Source organism: Acomys minous (genome assembly GCF_964271855.1).
Source record: "Acomys minous genome assembly, chromosome: 5".
Classification (NCBI taxonomy): domain Eukaryota; kingdom Metazoa; phylum Chordata; class Mammalia; order Rodentia; family Muridae; genus Acomys; species Acomys minous.
The window spans coordinates 115,522,674-115,541,995 of record NC_140494.1 but is presented as its reverse complement, the minus strand read 5'-3'; the positions used below and the strand labels follow the sequence as shown (position 1 = coordinate 115,541,995).

At 41.2% G+C, this 19,322-nt stretch overlaps 1 protein-coding gene across 10 annotated transcripts in view; it reads left to right on the top strand.

Annotated features, from left to right (window-relative positions):
- The window catches only part of PEAK1 (pseudopodium enriched atypical kinase 1), a 222,713-nt gene that overhangs the window by 153,934 nt on the left and 49,457 nt on the right, over nt 1–19,322 (top strand). For all 10 annotated transcript variants that reach the window (XM_084782239.1, XM_084782241.1, XM_084782234.1 and 7 more), the window contains one exon: nt 10,222–13,469. In XM_084782239.1, coding sequence (XP_084638365.1) covers nt 10,342–13,469 — 3,128 coding nt within the window. In that variant the 5' untranslated portion in view covers nt 10,222–10,341. The remainder of the gene's footprint in view (nt 1–10,221; nt 13,470–19,322) is intronic.

Below are 19,322 nucleotides of genomic sequence, written 5' to 3'. Positions count from 1 at the left end.
ACAGTAGTTGAGGAAAATCCAAGCAAGGCAAACTGTCATGCAGGATTCCTTTGCACTTTGTCACTCCTTCAGTTGGTGGCACTCTAGCTCCCACTGTCTGCAGACAAATTGAGGAGGAAGGGAGCTGAATCAAGAGCACTATTTGATCCTTTAAAAACAACCTTGATGAGTTTGTAAGAGCTTCCTCTACAGGAGAAAAACTGTAGACTCGGTATTCAGCTGGCTCTTGCGTAAGAAGGTTAAGTAGATTATAGAGGGATGGCAGGGCTCATGGCTGCTTAACATGAAATATAGAGTGATCTAGAGGGAAACACAGTGTTGATGGTATTGCTGCTGCAAATCATTGTGGGAGATACTTGCGAGCTTCACGGTGAGTCTGCACCTTCCGTGGGCGCACATTTACGAAGCAGCTTCCTCAGGGTAGAGCATCAGCAACACATGTCTAATAGGTACATTCATTTTAATATGCTCATTCATCGAATAGTCCTGATTAATTAGTACATGTCACCATCTGGTACTTAGTAAGACTATTCATTTTTTAAGCGTTGAAATTGCAGGGAATGGTGCACACCAATTAAAATCCTTTTAACTGGCTTGTGTTGGTATGAAGTGTGCGTGTAGGAGGACTTCATTGGGATTCAGCATACATCTCAGGGTACATGCATCAGCCTGAAGTCAACTAGAACAAAGAAAGTCAAGGGAGGGGAGCTGAGGGAAGCACTGTCCTTTTTGTGGATGTGTCTGCTCCCGTATGAGGCTTCTGCTTGCTTTTCCTCTCACTTCTCTTGGCTGTCCTCCCACATTTTATTTGTGAGATCCTGTATCTCTCACTCTCCACTTTTATCTTCCTTTTTGTTGCTGATGTTCCCCGCAGCCTTGTCTCCACCCTGACCCATTCACACATTAAGACAGGAGAATAGTGAATAACTTTATGTGAGCACAGTACAAATCTACCTGCCCCGCCCCCTCCTTGCCTTGGGAGAGACTGGGCATCAGTTAACAAAAAATTTTGGCTAACTTTTGTGAGTTTGAGATCTTTAATATTAAACCATTTTAATTAAATAATCACTTAGTGCTGCTGTGACCTGATTTTTATGCAATATACAATTTGGAGTGCTTTTTCCTCCTATTTTTAAAAGTTGTTGTAATGAGTTTATTTTATAATCTAATAAATGTAAATAATAAAGCCATTTGTATGAAAATATTTCCAAAACACACTTACACTTTTGTTTTTTTTTCTTTATTAAACACAACATACCAAATATAATTTAACATTTTTGATATCCTGCTATAATTGGTGTCAACATCCAACACAATACTATTCTAGAATATGGTGATGCAGTTAGGGTATATAGGACTGTTTGCCCTCTACTGAAATGATTTTGAGTTATCAAGCTTGCTTTTTCATGTTTTTCTCCCCATCTGCTGTTGGTGGTCCCTTGTCACTGTATGAATGCTTCTGTCTTCAGTAAAACCAGGTAGCAACGCATCAGTTACTTGTCTATTCAAGAAACAGAACAGTGCCATAACTGAGAAATGTCTCTTGTTTTCAAGGACCTAAATTAATGAGGGAAGGAAGTACACAAATAGCAATGTGCTGTCTGTGACAGAGATCTGGGGAAAAGAACAGTTAACTCTCAGAGTAAGATGAGCGACTTCACAGGAGAGGTCTCTTTGGCTTGGTCTGTAGAGTTTTGAGCAGGTGTTACAGAAACGGACCTGTAGGAAAGGGTGCTTTAAGAAGAGGAAAGGTGTATCAGGAACATGCATGACACATGCATGACTTTTTATTTTATGGAGCTCAGGTGTATTATTTACACAGCTGAGACTGCCTTAGGTTTTTACAGAGAAATAAAGTACAAAAAAGCTGGGTTTTTTGTTTGTTTGTTTGTTTAGAGAAATTGGAAAACAGCCATATGTCATCTCAGTCAAAAAGCAAATCTAGGACTCTTGTGTGGTCTGCAGGAGGTGGGTCAAACGGAGGGGGTGGGTTAGAGAAATAGGGTTTGGATATTGCATGAGATGGACTGTTCAGAGTTGACCTAGCCTGAAAGCTTTCTAGTATATTATGGAGAAAAGATAATCAGTTGTCTGTGAAGAGAAGTCTAAAAGTAACTAGAAGCTGGTGTCCAGTGCTTCAGTAGACAAGAACAAGAGGTACAGACTCTAGGACGGTTGCACCCCAAAATAGTCCTTCTCCTTTTTTATTTCAGTGTTAGGAATCAAACCTAGGGCTTCACACGTTAGGCTAGGTAATCCTTTGAGCCACATTCTACAGTCTTTTTACTTACTCTGTATGTGTATGTCATCCATGCATATATAATTGACATGTGTGCACATGGTGGGTACACTCTTTGGTAGGTCAAAGGTTGACTTTTGGTTCCAGATAGCTTTCCATACAAGAAGTGCTTCTTCTTATATATGGGAAATGATTTTAATTGTCTCCGTGTAATAAAATACTCTAACTGCAACTTCATTTAACAACATAATTAAGAATTATCCTGAATTCTGATCCTACAGCCTCTATTCCCCACATCTTAGAACTATAGGTTTATAACGCCATGCCCAGCTTGATCTTCTTATGCCGTATTTTTTCCTTTTTCAAGACCTATTTTATTTTTATTTATGTGTTTATACCTGTGTAAGCATATGTAACATGGGTATAGGTCTCCTTGAAGGCCAGCTGGAGTTAGAAGTAGTTGCGAGCTGCCCCACATAGGTGCTGAGGACAGAACTCAGTTCCTCTGAAGGAGCAGCCCGTATTCTTAACTGCTGAGCCATCTCTCTAGCCCTTTCTAACATACTGAAAATCCAACCTTGGCACATTAAGAACTGATTATAAAATGATGTCATTTTTGCCTTCACTTGGAAATACTGAATCATATGCATAAGAACTGGTTCTGTTTCTCCCCTCATTATTGCTTGTACTAGTAGTGTGCACAGATTATAAACACAAATGTACACACAGACCTAGAAATAGTGTTTATGTGCTTATTAGTTATAAGTGGCCATTGTAATGGCCCAGCATACGTTTATGTTAATGTATTTGTGTATGAGAGTATGAAGTATATATTTGGCTATGCTCATGTATATGTGCTCCTTGGTGTGCATATGAAAGCCAGAGGATGACTATGGGTGTGACAGTCTACTGTTCTCCATTGTTTGTATGTATGTGTATATGTATGTATGTGTATGAGTGTGTGTATGTATGTATCTCCGTGTGTGTATGTGTATGTTTGAGACAGGGTCTCTCATTGAGCTTGTTTCAGCTAGCTAGCTAGCCAGCAGGTTCTAGCCATCAGCGTGGTCAGTCAGTGCTGAGGTCACGTGCACGTACTGCTACACCTGCCTATTATGTGGTGCTGGAGAACTGAACCCAGGTCCACATACTTACACAACAAGCACTTGACCCCCTGAGCCATCCCCCTAGCCCCTATATTTTATTTTAGGCAGAGATCTTACACTTAGCTCGAGATGAAACTATTTTGAGAACTCACAGACCCTTGAAAAATACACCCTGGGTCCCAGTTTGGGGAATGCTCTTTCAATGCATTTTAAAAATTGTTACATGCAGTATTTTCTTGAAGCGATAAATCTGTATTTCACAAAGTAGTGTATAATTCACACTCTGATTAATTTAGTATTTTCTTTTTTAAAAGTTTAAATTATAAATGTTTTATAGAATATATTGTATGCTTTTCTGAAGCTAAAGAAAGAAATTTTTAGTTTAGTTGAAAATATAATATCACCTACCAAAGTACAAGTCACACTAGATAATGAAGTCTCCAGATATGGTTATGTTGCTAAAATCATACCAGTGGGGCTTCTTTTCATAGACTAAGCAACTTTTCTCTTTCCAGTTTGTTTTTCCTTCTGCTTTTTATCTTTTAAATATCCCTCATCTATCTCTATCTCTCTCTCTCTCTCTCTCTCTCTCTCTCTCACACACACACACACACACACACACACACACACACACACACATCCCTTTTGATGTACACACACCTGTCTTCTCTGTCAGCCATGACTCCCTAATTCAACCTAGTTTTCTGTGCCAGAGTAGCAGTAGGAGCTGAAGTGGACCATTTGTGCATACGTGGCATGCATCACCCACTTTGGCTCTGCCCTTTACAAGTTCTGTGTGGCCTTGGGCAAATCCCAGTTTCTTCATCCTGATGAAAGCAGGACAAATAATATCATGCATATCACAGTATTTGAAAATTGTCTTTTGGGTTTTTTGTTTTTGTTTTGTTTTGTTTTGTTTGCAAGACAGGGTCCTCTGGGTAGCCCTGGCTGTCCTGAACTCACTTTGCAGACCAGCCTGGCCTCGAATTCACAGCAATCTGCCTGCCTCTGAAGATTGTGAATCTTGATGGGCAAAATGACTCTGTGTCTAATGCTTAATAGAATTTATTCAGCATGCTCTTACTTAGAGCCTAGTTTTTTCTAAGAAGTCCATTGATGCAAATAAGAAAAAGACATAATACAGTCCTGTCATCTTAGGACTTATATATTTATAGTATAGTGCAATATTATAATAGTGGTATTTAGGGAACCAGGAAAAAAAGTCATCACAGCGGTAACATCTGAACAAGATCGTGAATGATAAATAGTCTTGCCAAATGAACAGTATTAGAGGGGACATTCTAATCTAAGGAAAAGAGCAGATCATGAGCAAATTAAAATGAAGAAGCCCTTGGTTATTACTAGATAACATTTTAACTTCTCTGATAAATGGTCGAAGTTTGACAAAAGTTCAGAGAACATTTTGGTACTTTAATATTAAAACTAGTTGCTATCAAGTTATAATTAGGAGTAGTACTAATCACATTTGACTGATTTGTCGAAGAGAAACCAAGCTGCTCTGTAGTTCACTGTCACTCAGTTCTTGCCTGGGATGGCTACCATTAGAACAGCTGGAGGGGAATGGGCTCTTCTGTCATGTAATAGAGCTTTAAGATATACAAATAAACATGTTTTACTTTGATCTCTTCTTCAGCTAAGAGAACTTTTATCTCAAGAGCTTGCCTATTCAGGAACTGTGACATGATGATGATGATGATGATGATGATGATGATGACGACAATGACAACCACCATCATCATCAGGCCAGATTTCAAGTTAAGAAGGTCTTTCTCATAGAATTTCTATTTGTGTTCCACATTGAAGCTGTCCTTTATCTCCTGCAAACCTCTTGCTGCAGCTTTGCTTCCACTTCCTCTCCACCCTTTTAGTCATATGCTGAAGGTTTTGGCATCTGGTACGGTGTCTGGTCAGCGTTTTTCACTGTGGAAGAAGGAAAGGTTGGGAACAATGACGTAGGATACTTGTCACATTTTCCTTTGCTTTTTTAACTATATATAAGTGGATTACATATTCCATTACAAATCCTAATGAGGACCTTGCTTTATGATTTTTCACCCTGGAATCATAGAGATTGGCTACTGTGGGGTGACATGCAGCCTAGCTCCTCAGAGTGTGTCCGAAAAAGCCAAGGGACAGCACTGAGGATTTTTGACTCTGCCCTTGTGAAAATGTGACAGATTTTATAGATAGAGCTAATGGCCTTCAGGGGTTGCAAGATTGGGGGAGGAGCTTAGCAGTCTATTCCTCATACTCCTTTGTTATTGGCAGGTTTCTTTTGGTTGCCTTCAAGGAATGCACTGTGTATGGTGTTTACAGACCACCCACACAGCCCCTCTTTATAATGACAGGAATGGGGTTCTTCATGAGGAGCTCGCGTTCTTGATGCTGGCAGTTTAATCCAAGATCGAAACCCAGTGTGAATTTGGTTGTTTTGTGTTAAGTCTACTTGAAACCGGTGTACAAGAAGCAAACTAATTATAGTCATTGTAGAGAAGCAGAGAGCAGAAAGCAGTAGTGGGTTCTTAAAAGGCCTTCTTGATTCTGAGTGGAATCGGCTACTCTCGAGTAGCTTTCTCTGTAACTGGGAGGGATTTCATCCTGAAAGTGACAAACGAGAATCCTAGATCACGGGAGCCTAGCCAGCCTCTGGGGGCGGCTTCAGCCATTAAATTCTCCCATCAACCATTTCCTCTGGAGGATCTGCTTGAGGGTTATAAGGAATTTTGTTTGGTTTGAGCCTGTGCAGGTCTCATGTGCTGTCACAGGCTCTGTGAGTGCAAATGTGTATCTGGACACTGTTTCTTTGGAGACATCCCAGTGCCGACAAGAAGTGGACACAAGTCCCATCCCTAGCCAAGAAGCTATTGCAATTGATACCTGCTAGGAAAGGAGAAAATGTGTTTTCCCCAGCAGAGCGTTTTGGGGTATATCAACTAACACTCCAAGGCAGTCAACATAAAACAGGCTCCCTGCAGTTTGGAGTTTTCCAAGGGGGTGCTTTTTGTTTCATTTAGGTCTTATTTTGCCTTATTAGTTTTTGTGTGTTTTACATGATTTTCATTTTTGTTTTATTTTTGGAAAGAGGGGGAAGTGGGAGAAGGAGGGAGAGAACAATGAGGTAGGTAGGTAGGGGCTGGATATTGACCAAAATATATTGTTATGAAATTTTTAAATAAAAAGATTATAAAGGATATATAAGCAAATGAGCTTTTTTTTAAACCAACCATTACATTTGATATTCTTTATCTGATCTTTCTGGCAAATAAGCAGAGAGCATCAGCATAGACTGTTGTTTCTGTATGCATGTGCTTCAGGAGATACTTTTTTTTTTTTTATAATGTTTCAGACATGCCTTTGGTGACTCAAGTTTCCTGTTTGGGGAGTGCGGTGGTTGAGCGGGGCAAGCCGCTAGGTTTTATCGATTGTCCTTAAGTCATTCCACAAAGGCAGTAAATTAGCCAGAGGATTGGGCTGTGGGTGGACCTGCGTGTGGCATAGCATCTTTCTGCAAGAGCCTGCATCAAGTTAAAATAGTTTTGACAGCATCTTCAACTGAACATGTCTGTCTCCAAACATAGTTGGTGTTTAAAATGAAGCTCTCCGAGTCCAGGTCTTATGGCTTAGACAGGAGCTCCATCTGGTGCTTACCGGAGGTGTGTGCTGGGCTCATCTCTTGGCTTTATGACAGCATAAATGCAGATGCACACAGAGCTTTCAGAGGAGCAGCAGCCCTAAGATGGGTTTTTAGGGCACACAGTGCTGACATGAGTTGATTGTGTTCTTGATGAATCTCATTTGGCAATTTTGTTAATATGATAGTTGCTAATCAAGTCAACAGCCATCATTGATTTAACTAACTTATACTTAGAATGGGAAATTATTTTCATATTTATTAATCTTGGGGAAAAATGAAACATATTGTACTACTTACAAAGAAAACATGTAGTCCCTTAACAGGCTATTAGACAGGGTGTCTTACTCTCTTGTGGTCAATGTCATATAGTGCCAAGTATACAGGACATGTTTTTTAAAAAGTTTAAAAAAACTTGCTGACTCACAGGAAATGTCTCAAACTGCTAATAGAAATTAATTCTGAATAATAGGATTACACAGGTTTCTGTTTTCTTTCTTCTTTTTTTTTATTTTAAATTTCTTCAAGAAGTCTATACTAGATGAAAGGGTAAAGCTAACAAAAAGAGAAATGGCAACTTTAAACATACGCTGGGGCCAGCAAGATGGCTAAGCAGGGAAAGCTGCTTACTGCAAAGCCTGACAAACTGTCTGGGTGTGAGGACAACACTGACCTCCACAGGCACGTACACACACTGTACACACAACTTTTATAAACAAAATGTAGATAGTGTAGACTTAAGTCTCAGTTCTGGGAGGGGAATTTTCTGGTCTTTAAAACCGCTGGCTCATCAGACAACAGGAGTGAGAAGAGAGCCTTGTCAGTTCTAACGTTCTCAGATTTGAATTGTTCTCTTTTCCTGCCTTTTGTGCCTCTCCTATTCCTTGTCTTCCCCCAGTATTACTACTCAACATTATCTACTTTTTCCTATCCTAAAATCAAGACCTCCTTTCTGAATATCCAAATTTTTCCACCCAAATATTTTCCAAAGAGTTATCCATCACTGTTGTCACTTTGCCCTACTGCACAGATTGTAGAGAGGCCATCCTGCATTTGTACTGTTATATCTAATGGGACGCATAAGTTCCCACTTCCCAGGACCTCTCAGAAGCATGTGAAACACTTGTCTTCTCTCTCTGGCTTCCACCTCATTGTTACCTTGAACGTAACTTGTGTTTGCCCTTTTCTGAGAGAAAGGGCTAGCTATGCTCTTCTCCCTGGCTCGCCTCAGAGCCAGGACCTAACTTATTCTCTGCCATTCTTTACTTTCTTCTTACCCTAGAAAATGCTTCGGTATTTGTAATCCTCAAGCAGATGAGATCCACAGAGTTCTCCCTTGTGCTCTAGATTGGTAAAACTCAACAGCCGCCTTGGTTGCATGCACGCTCACAAAGCATGCACCGATCGTCCTCCCGGCAGAAGCCACGCCTATCTTGGTAAATTCCTTGCGTGTTGTGGGGTTGCATGAACTCCACCTCAGCACCATATAACCCTCTCCAGAGCCCAGGCATCCTTTCACCTACCTGCCTGTGACGTCCATGATCACATCCTAGGCCACATTGTCTCCGGATCTTAGCAAGCCTATAGCAGCCTTTTAAACATTTTCTTGTCTTTTATTCTTCCCTCCAAAGTCTATTTTCTGTCCAATCCACACTGTCTTTTGTAGTTCAGGTTTATTTAGGTTTAATTTACATATAGTAAAATTCGCCTTTTTTAGTGTTGACGTTTTATGAGTTTTGACAAATGTGTACAGTTGAGTAGTTACCACCATATAGTATTTGTATTGTTTCCAGCTTTTGTCTGTAAATCTCTGTATACTGGTTTTAGTGTAAATAGACATTTTCATTGTTTCTAGTAAATACTGAAGAATGAGATTGGTAGGTGTCAAGGCAAATTTATGTTTAACTTAATAAGAAACTGCCAAACTGCCTTCAAAAATGCCTGAACCATCCAAGTCCCCACAATTGCTCCACATGCTCAACTTCCCCCTTAAACACAAGCTCTCTAATCATTCTAGTAAAGTCATAGTGGTGCCAAATTGTGGCTTTCATTTGCCTTTCTATATGACAGATAATATTTAGAGTCACATCCATAAGTATATATTGCCTGTATATGAACATACATCTGTGGCAATGTATCTACTAAAATCTATCTTTTGTTTTCCTGGCTTTGTACTCCCACTCCCAAATCCCTTCTGTTTTGAAGTTATTTACTTTAGATAAAATATTCTCTCTCTCTCTCTCTCTCTCTCTCTCTCTCTCTCTCTCTCTCTCTCTCTCTCTCTGTGTGTGTGTGTGTGTGTGTGTGTGTGTGTGTGTGTGTGTGTGTACACTGAATCTAGAGCATTGTGTGTGCTAGACAACCATTCAATCACAAGGTATATCCCCCAATTTAATGTTTTTTATTTTGGAGTCCAGGTAACTGTCTAGGTAGAAGGTAGCGACAGTAACTAAAGTAAAATAAAATGGTTTGGTTGGTGTGTGAAGGAGGACTGGTTATAAGAGATGTATTGTTTGGAGTTGAGAAATGAAGTAAGAAGAAAGGGATTTATTTTAATGCATTGAATCTGAAGAGTCTATTAAGCAGCTAACATTTTAAGGATGAATGAAAGAAGAAACCCATAGAGACCAAGAAATGTTAAGCAGAGATTGATTGACACAGAAAGAGCAGTATCAAAGGCAAATCCAGAGGGTTGAGAACTCAGGTGGTAGAACATTTGCCTGGTGTACTTGAAGCACCAGGTTCCCTCCCAGCACACCACACACTTGTGCACACACACACACACAGCACACACACACAACACACACACAGCACACACACACAACACACACAACACACACACAGCACACACACAACACACACACACAACACACACAGCACACACACACTCACACAACACACACATAACACACACATAACACACACACAGCACAACACACACACAACACACACACACACACACACACCTTTGCAGGAGAGATCATAGTATTATTTCCATGGATACATCAAGCCAAAAATTACATATACACATGTACTGCATACGGCTAAGTTTCCAAGATGCTGATTAACTAAAGAAAAATTATTAAGCCCCCAAATTAGTTTTCTTTCTCAATAATTGGAAGAAAAGTTTAAAATTTAAAAGCTAGTTATATTTCATATCATTCATAACAGTAAATCTCATAATGCCTTTTGCATTCAGTTTTTTTTCTCCTTTCCCCCCACAGATTGATCATACTTAGAAGAGCTGCTATGACAACATAGGGAAGTGAAAACTAACAGATGCAAATGCAAGTCTTGCTATGCACTGAAGAAAAAGCATTGTCTGTGAAGTTCTATTTTTAAAAATGTCTGCTTGTAACACCTTTACTGAACACGTTTGGAAACCTGGTGAATGCAAGAACTGCTTTAAACCTAAAAGCTTGCACCAGCTTCCTCCAGACTCTGAGAAGACACCCGTCACCCACAGCAATGTGAAAACTAATGCCAATCATAGTAACAACCACCGCATCAGGAACACTGGGAATTTCCGGCCCCCCGTGGCTAAAAAGCCCACCATAGCTGTGAAGCCCACTATGATGGTGGCAGATGGGCAAAGTGTGTGTGGTGAGCTTAGCATCCAAGAACACTGTGAGAACAAACCTGTCATCCTGGGATGGAACCAAAACAAGACTTCTTTGAGCCAGAAACCACTTAACAACAATTCTGAAGGTGATGCTGAAGGTTTTGGCCACGTTCCTCAGCAGTGTGGCAATAATGACAGTGCAAAAAAGATAGCCAATAACAACAATGGACTAACTGAGGTGCTAAAGGAGATAGCGGGTCTGGACTCCACCCCTCAGAGAACAGGAAATGAAACAAACTCAAGAGAAACATTCTTAGGAAGGATAAATGATTGCTACAAACGGTCACTGGAAAGAAAGATCCCACCAAGCTGCATGATAGGGAGCATCAAGGACTCTCAGGGCAAGCATGTTGTTCTGAGTGGGAGCACAGAGGTCATCAGTAATGAAGGGGGCAGGTTCTGCTACCCTGAGTTTTCAAGTGGTGAGGAGAGTGAGGAAGATGTGCTTCTCAGTGCCATGGAGGAGGAGCATGAGAGCTGGGACGAGAGCGATGAGGAGCTCTTAGCCATGGAGATTCGCATGAGGGGCCAGCCTCGCTTTGCCAACTTCAGGGCAAACACGCTGTCTCCGGTCCGGTTCTTTGTGAGCAAAAAATGGAATACCGTCCCCTTACGGAATAAGTCTCTGCAGAGAATCTGTGCTGTTGACTATGATGACAGCTATGATGAAATACTTAATGGTTATGAGGAAAATTCTGGGGTCGCCTACGGTCCAGGAAGCATTCAGAGCATGGCGAGCTCTGATACCACATCACCAGACTCCTCTTTTACAGAAGAGTCACGTTCTGAAACAGCCAGCAGCTCATCCCAGAAGATTTGTAATGGGGTGATATCCCCTGCTAACCCTGGAAATTCTAAAGACGTGGCAGAAACCGAGTCTAACCATGCAAGTCCTCCTGGTAATAGTGAGGAGAAGGAGTCAGCGCTGACTTCTAAAAGCTCAGCGAAAGTTCCAGAGACACACAAAGCCGTCCTTGCTCTCCGCTTACAGGAGAAGGACGGCAAGATTGCAGTTCAAACTGAGAAGCCAGAGAGCAAAGCTTCTACAGATATTGCTGGCCAAGCAGTCACCATAAGCCTCGTCCCTGCAGAAGAACAAACCAAGCCCTACCGTGTTGTAAATCTGGAACAGCCCCTATGTAAGCCATATACTGTTGTGGATGTGTCGGCAGCCATGGCCAGTGAGCACCTTGGGCGCCCCAAGATAAAAGGGTCGTCTTCTACTCCAAACTCTCCAGTAACATCACCTGCCTTGACACCAGGGCAAATAAATGCCCATCTCAAAAAATCCAGTGCCATCCGATACCAGGAAGTGTGGACTTCCAGCACCAGTCCACGACAAAAGATCCCTAAAGTAGAATTAACTAGTGGAGGAACTGGGCCAAATGTCCCTTCAAGGAAAAACTGCCATAAATCAGCACCCACTTCGCCCACAGCTACAAACATTTCCTCCAAAACCATCCCTGTTAAGTCACCTAATTTGTCTGAGATAAAATTTAATAGTTACAACAATGCTGGGATGCCACCTTTTCCCATTATCATTCATGATGAGCCATCCTATGCTCGAAGTTCCAAAAATGCTATTAAAGTTCCCATTGTTATTAACCCAAATGCATATGACAATCTCACCATCTACAAAAGTTTTCTGGGAACAAGTGGAGAACTCTCTGTGAAGGAAAAAACCACAAGCGTAATAAGCCATACTTATGAAGAAATAGAAGCTGAAAGCAAGGTGTCTGATAATGCCGCTAACCAGCTCCCAGACTGCCCTCAAGCTAAAGGGTTTTCCAACAGCACAGAGCGTAAAAGAGGCTCAGTAGCTCAGAAGGTCCAGGAGTTCAACAATTGTCTCAACAGAGGTCAGTCTTCTCCACAACGAAGCTATAGTTCCAGCCACAGCTCCCCAGCAAAAATCCAGAGACCCACTCAAGAGCCTATGGCCAAGACAGAAGGTGTGCAAGGGTCTCAGGTGGCCGGCAGCAGCGGCAGCAGCAGCAGCAGCACCAGGGAGAAAGCAAGCGCCGTGCTTTGTCAGATTGTGGCTTCTATCCAGCCCCCTCAGACTCCTCCAGAAGCACCTCAATCTAGCCCTAAGGCGTGCAGTGTGGAAGAGCTTTATGCCGTTCCTCCAGATGCAGATACTACAAAAAGTATTCCTAAAAATACACCAGTCAGACCCAAATCTCTCTTTACATCTCAGCCTAGTGGAGAAGCTGAGGCACATCAGACCACAGAAAGCGCTACTACCAAAATTCAGAAAGATGCATTCGCAAAGCCAGTCACTTCTCCTCCCTCCAGACTAGTGGCCAGCGCCCAGAGTGAGCCACCACCTCCCTTTCCCCCACCACGGTCTACTTCCTCCCCTTACCATGCAAGCAACCTTCTGCAGAAGCATTTCACCAATTGGACCAAGCCAACCAGCCCCACCAGATCAACGGAAGCTGAATCAGTCTTGCACTCTGAGGGCAGCAGGCGGGCAGCTGATGCAAAACCTAAACGCTGGATATCATTTAAGAGCTTCTTCCGCCGCCGGAAAGCAGATGAGGAAGAGGAGAAAGAGAAGGAGCGAGAGAAAGGGAAGCTGGTGGGCCTGGATGGAACAGTCATCCACATGCTGCCTCCTCCTCCAGTCCAGCGCCATCATTGGTTCACAGAGGCGAAAGGAGAGTCCAGTGAGAAGCCGGCTATCGTCTTCATGTACAGGTGTGACCCCGACCAAGGCCAGCTCAGCATGGATCAGAGCAAGGCTGGGCCAGAGAAGGGGAGAGCAGAGGATGTCTTGCTCCGGAGCTCAGAAGAGAAGAGAAGTAGCCACTCTTCTCTAGCTCAGCCTCCCGACAAAGCTCACAGGTATGTAAGCTAAACTGGCCGGATTTAGGAAAATACTTTAAATACATCTTCAGGTGCTAGTAGCGTTTTCTTTTATATCTTTTAAGATTGCGCAAGAGCCATTTCCGTTTGTAAGAAGCGCTGCATAGTCATTATCCATCTCGACAACTGTGTGCCTAGATTAGAATGTTATTAAAACGATCTCACTGCACTGAACAGTGTTTATGGCCCTGAATCTCCAGCTGAAGTAGTGCATCACATTCTAGTAAATGCAGGGGGCTTCAACATAGGAGAAGCAGATTCACAGCACTGTAATATCCATGGGTAATATGTTCTGGGTGCTGAGGTGGAATAAGTAAGGAGAAAAGTGAATGTTCCTTCTCTCGCGTACATGAAATAAAATTCGAAGGAATTTTTACCAAGCTGTTATCCTCATATGTATTACTCTATCTAGTTTTTTATTGGTGTCTCTTTTCAAAAGTATGGAGCAGAGAGAAAGCAGTTTATAGACTTTTTTTTAATGTGTAAGGGAAATAAGAAATAGAAGTTGGGTTCATGTGTAATAATATAAATGTATACATTAAAAAAGAAACATAATAAAAAATTAAAAAAATAAAAATAGACATTCATAGTGAAAGAAAAAAAAGAAAGAAATAGAAGTTGGGTTATTGACACTGAAATCAAGGGGTGCAATTCTCACTTCACCCAGGCAAGCAGTAAGTTCTCTAGGCATTAGTTTCCTTTAATTCTTCAGTAACTACATTTTGACCACACAATGTCTGCATGGTACATCCAAATATTTTTCTCAAATCCTACTAAGGCTCTATAAATTGACTGTGTTCATCAGATGAGGAACAAAATCAAGAATTGAGCAGAGTCGTGAGTTAGTGCTTATGAGAGCCAGAATTCACTCTAGTACAGTTTGCCTTCCTAAAATGCTACATCATGAATGAACACGCGATCAGACAAGGCCTGGAGGACTAGCCCAGCACTAGTAAAGTGCTTGCATGGCATGTGTAAGGACCTGGCTTCAATCCCAGAACTGTACACACACACACACACACACACACACACACACACACACACACACACACACACACTCACGCACACGCACACACACATGCACAATGTATGTGTGCATATGTATATACATTCTGCTTTTATTTATGCAAATGTTTATATGTAGGGACCCTGCTTTTCTTTCTTGTTGCTCTAATAAAGATAATTAACTATTGATTGAACAAGTACATTTATCCAAAGTTTATAACAAGAAGAATTTCTTTTTCATCCTTATTCATTTTAGTCTTAGACAAGTTCCCCAAATACTTAGTTCTTCTGAGTCGTCTTCCCTCCTGGCATACAGTAAACTTTCTCTACCCAGTCTGGCCTCCTCTCTGGCAAAGATAACAACTTCTGATTGAGAGGGCAGATTTTTCTCATCATTTTTATGTAAAAAGTGTGTGTGTGCATGTGTGTGTTTGTGTGTGAAAATTTCTTCACTTAATTTCTTCAATTTTCCTAGTAAAATGATCTTTTCGCATACCTCCACATAGTTGTCAAAATGCCAGCAAGTCCCAGTTCTCCTTAAATTCATTTACTAACAAAGCAGCTGAAATAAAGGCCGTGTGTTCCAGAGAACAGGTGAATCTTACACTCTCTTTTTCATCCCCCATGGTGAACTGCCATGCTCCAGTAATAATACAATGCTCAGGTTCAGGTTCCTGTTTCATTTAGGAAGGAAGCCACTTAAAGAGCACATAGCTAGTATTACCTAGGATGGAATGGCATAGAGCTCTTGCAGATCAATAAATGGCTTTTCTCCTATTTAAGTATGGCTGTGGTAGATGTATCCAGGCCCTGGAAAACAGCCAAATAATGGCATGGCCTTTCTTCTGTGACTCTTTCCTGTGGATATACTACACTGTATGTGGATCTGAGGCAGCCCAAGCCCTGGGCATACCAGACCTCTCACTACTGACTTTTTAAATATTTTTATGAAATGTCCATGAATCCAAATGCCACAGTTCATTTGCTTCACGCCACTAAGACTTGACTGTTTCACACTTGTCCAGAAAGGTGTTAAAACACGCTGCCAGATTCCACACCAAGGGTTTCTTTTTTCTTTTTTTTGGGGGGGGGCAGCATTCAAGAAAAGGTTTCTCGGTATAGCCCTGGCTGTCTTGGAACTTGATCTGTAGATCAGTCTGGCCCTGAACTCAGAGATCACCCTGCCTCTGCCTCTCCAGTGCTAGGATTAAAGATGTATACTATAAAAATAAAAAATAAAAAATAAATGTATACTATACCACCACTGCCTGGTAACTCCCAAGGTTTCCAATTCACTTGGTCTGAGTCCTGTCTTTGCACATCCAACAGGCTAATGCTGTTGAGCCACACTTTAGACTCATTGGTCTTAACCCTGTTCTAAAGGTATATAAATAAAGCCATGATTGGGATCCTGAACTGTTCTTAGAGGCACATTTACATTTTCTCATTTCACAGTGTCCCAGAGTGAGTAGAAAAAGAAGTGTTCAGTAGGTTACTTTTTAGCCTTGTGGAAAGTTTAAAGCATGAATATGTATATTGAAAACTGTACTCCATTTGCTTTTTAAATAATTACCTCATTTACTTGGATTGTCATTGATATTTACTTGAAGCAACTTTGAGAGGGGAAACATTACAGTCAAATGTCAACATTTGTGTTTCTGGCTTGATGGCAATGTGATCATTAAATTGCCATCCCCTGCCTGGGAACACACAGCTGAAAGAAATGAAAATACACTTTCCTATAACTAAATGAAGATGCCAAATTTAAACTGTCTGTAAAGAATGAAGAATGAAAACTACCCTTCTCATGGCTAGACTGCGGGGCCTGAATGATGAGAGACTTGTAGAGCCTTTCGTTGTGGTATTAGACTATTTCTAACATTTATTTGACTGTTCCAAAGACATAAATTGAATATGTGCCATTAGCCTTGGAACAAATAGGGGGAAAGACAGTTGCTGAAATAATGAACTTGGGTTTGGCTTTACCTTTGGCTCTCTGGTCCTTCAATATATAGGGCTATAGTGATACGTATCAGATAGAATTAATTTGAACATTTCATGAGAAGGTATCAAATAGGCTGTCCAAGGTCTGGCATATTAGATGTTTAAAAGTGTTAGTAGCCCCTCTGTCCTGTGTGGTAAGTGCTTCATGTACAAAATGATAAAGTAGCACAAAATACCTAGTGATTTAATCAGCTTAAATTGACTTCTCAGAAATGAAATTGGAACCAGATCTTAAAAGACAAATAAGAAGGCTGAGTGTGGAAGCACATATCTGTGTTTCCATCAGTCAGAAAACTGGGGCAGCAGGATTGGGAGTTCAAGGCCAGCCTGGATACACCTCTCTCTCTCTCTCTCTCTCTCTCTCTCTCTCTCTCTCTCTCTCTCTCCCTTTTCCTCCCTCCCCCACCCCCATCTCTCTCTCTCTCACACACACACAGATTTTTGTCATTTATCAACTAGTTAACATTGCAAGCAGGAGGAGGAAGAAAGCAAATAGAAGCAAGATGTGTAGCTAGAAAGGATAATGAATAGTGAATGCTAACAAGTTGAACTCATAAAAGGGAAGAACAGCTCCCCAGAACCTAGGACAGTGTGGAAGGGCAGATAGATGTTATTAGGAGCTGGGCAGTGTGGAAGGGCAGATGTGTTAGGAGCTAGGCAGTGTGGAAGGGCAGATGTTGTTAGGAGCTAGGCAGTGTGGAAGGGCAGATAGATGTTATTAGGAGCTGGGCAGTGTGGAAGGGCAGATGTTGTTAGGAGCTGGGCAGTGTGGAAGGGCAGATGTTGTTAGGAGCTGGGCAGTGTGGAAGGGCAGATGTTGTTAGGAGCTGGGCAGTGTGGAATGGCAGATGTTAGTCCGGAACACAGGCTGACATTAGGATGACTTTTGATGCTCCATTGTGCTGCATGATGACAATAGTAAGTACAGATGTGTTTCAAAATTTCTAACACAACATATTTTATGCCTCATCACAAGAAGGTATATGAAAGGATAGCTATATTTATTAATTTTGTTTAATTATATTGTATACATGTATTGATATATATGCATACATACATACATACATACATACATACATGCATACATACCACATTGCGCTCCATAAATTATTGTCAAAGAAAAGAAAGGAAGAATCCCATACAATCCATGTGAAGTCAAATAAAGACTGTCTTCACGCTGTACTCTAGGTTGGGTTTTGAATCTATCTCAAAAGGCGCTTGTGTTAAATCTGAGTGACCAGTCCATGGGTGTCCTAGGAAGCAAAGACCATTAAGTGGAGCCCCTTGAAGAGTGTCCCTGAGGCACACGGCTTTTAGAGAGTATTAGGTAGTGGTGGCAAGTTACCATGGGCTGAACTATAAGCCGTGATAAATCTTTCCTCTTTGTAAATTGTCTCAGATTATTTTGTCACGTGACAAAAAACTAACCAACACAGATGCTAAGACATTTTCTTTCCACTCTGTTGACCTTTGCATTCACAGTGCAGAACACATCTGGGTAAAACTAATGGGACTGAAGCCCAAACAAAGCCCCGGCACCAAATTGTTCTAGGAATTTAAAAGAAAAAAAATCGGTTTTACTTAAGATTAAGCAGTGAATTTTATTAAACTTTAACCCTTGGTTACTTGTGCTTTGGGTTTGTCTGCTGAAATGCTAGTACATGAGTGTATTTCAGGTGCACACCAGGAATCCTAAGGGAAGCCCCTGTAAAACGGGTTGCGTTGGGCAGTTTTGGTTAGGAACTTGAGCATCTTCTTAATGCTGAGCATGGAAAGGAAAACTGACAGGTCACTTCCAAGGAGACAAATTGTGTTTGTGATAACACTTAAGTTTGCAGACACCTCTCTACAGCACTGACCTTAACAGCTTCCTAATCCTTAAAACGTTTGCTAGATGAGGTTGGTGGTGGCACTAACAAGGTCAATCACTTGTTTGTTTGTTAATATCCTAGAGTGGAATGCATCTACATTTGAAGGTTATTTCCAAATGACTGCCCATGTAACCATTATAAAAATTATGCAAATGGATTTTGATGTAACTGAGAACAGAAATTCTTTTCTAGGCCCCACACTGCAACCAACATTTAAGAAATGCCATTTGGCTAGTCAGTGGTGCTGCATACCTTTAATCCCAGCAGCCGAGGCCGCGGCAGGCTCATCTCTAAGTTTGAGGCAAGCCTGGTCTACAGAGTGAGTTCCAGGACAGCCAAGGCTATACAGAGAAACCCTGTATCCAATAAAATAAAATAAACATAAAAATAAAAAAGCTATTTGGCACTCTAACAAGTTCGAGCAAGTGGCTGAGCTTATCTCAAAGGTTATTAACGTATACCCACTTTCCACTTGTAAACTAGATGAGACTGGTTCCCTGCATCTCCATTTAATTCAGCAGTATATCTCCATAGATTAAATACAGAAGCCAACAGAGAAATTTGCCTGTCATATTAAGCTGGGTACCAGACTTTGAAAATATTTAAAGTTCTGAATTACCTTATGTTTCAATTGTCTTGGTTTTCATTTCTGACATAAATGTTACTAGATACAGCCTATACATACAAGAGCCCTTGTGCGTCTCTGTTTTTATGAGCTTTGCATTAAAAGATAAAGCTTTCCCTGTCAGTGGTGCTAGTAACAGTAATGGAGTCTTGATTCAGCATTATTTCCTTACACATCTTTTCCCTCAAGCTGGTTTAGGTCAAGAGAATGTGGCATGATGATTGGCCTGCGTGGGGACTAGTTGGGAATTTCTGTACTGCCCCTTGTAGAATGCTATCTGCCTACTCTTTCCGAACGAGCTAGTCATAACACAGGCAATGGTAGCAG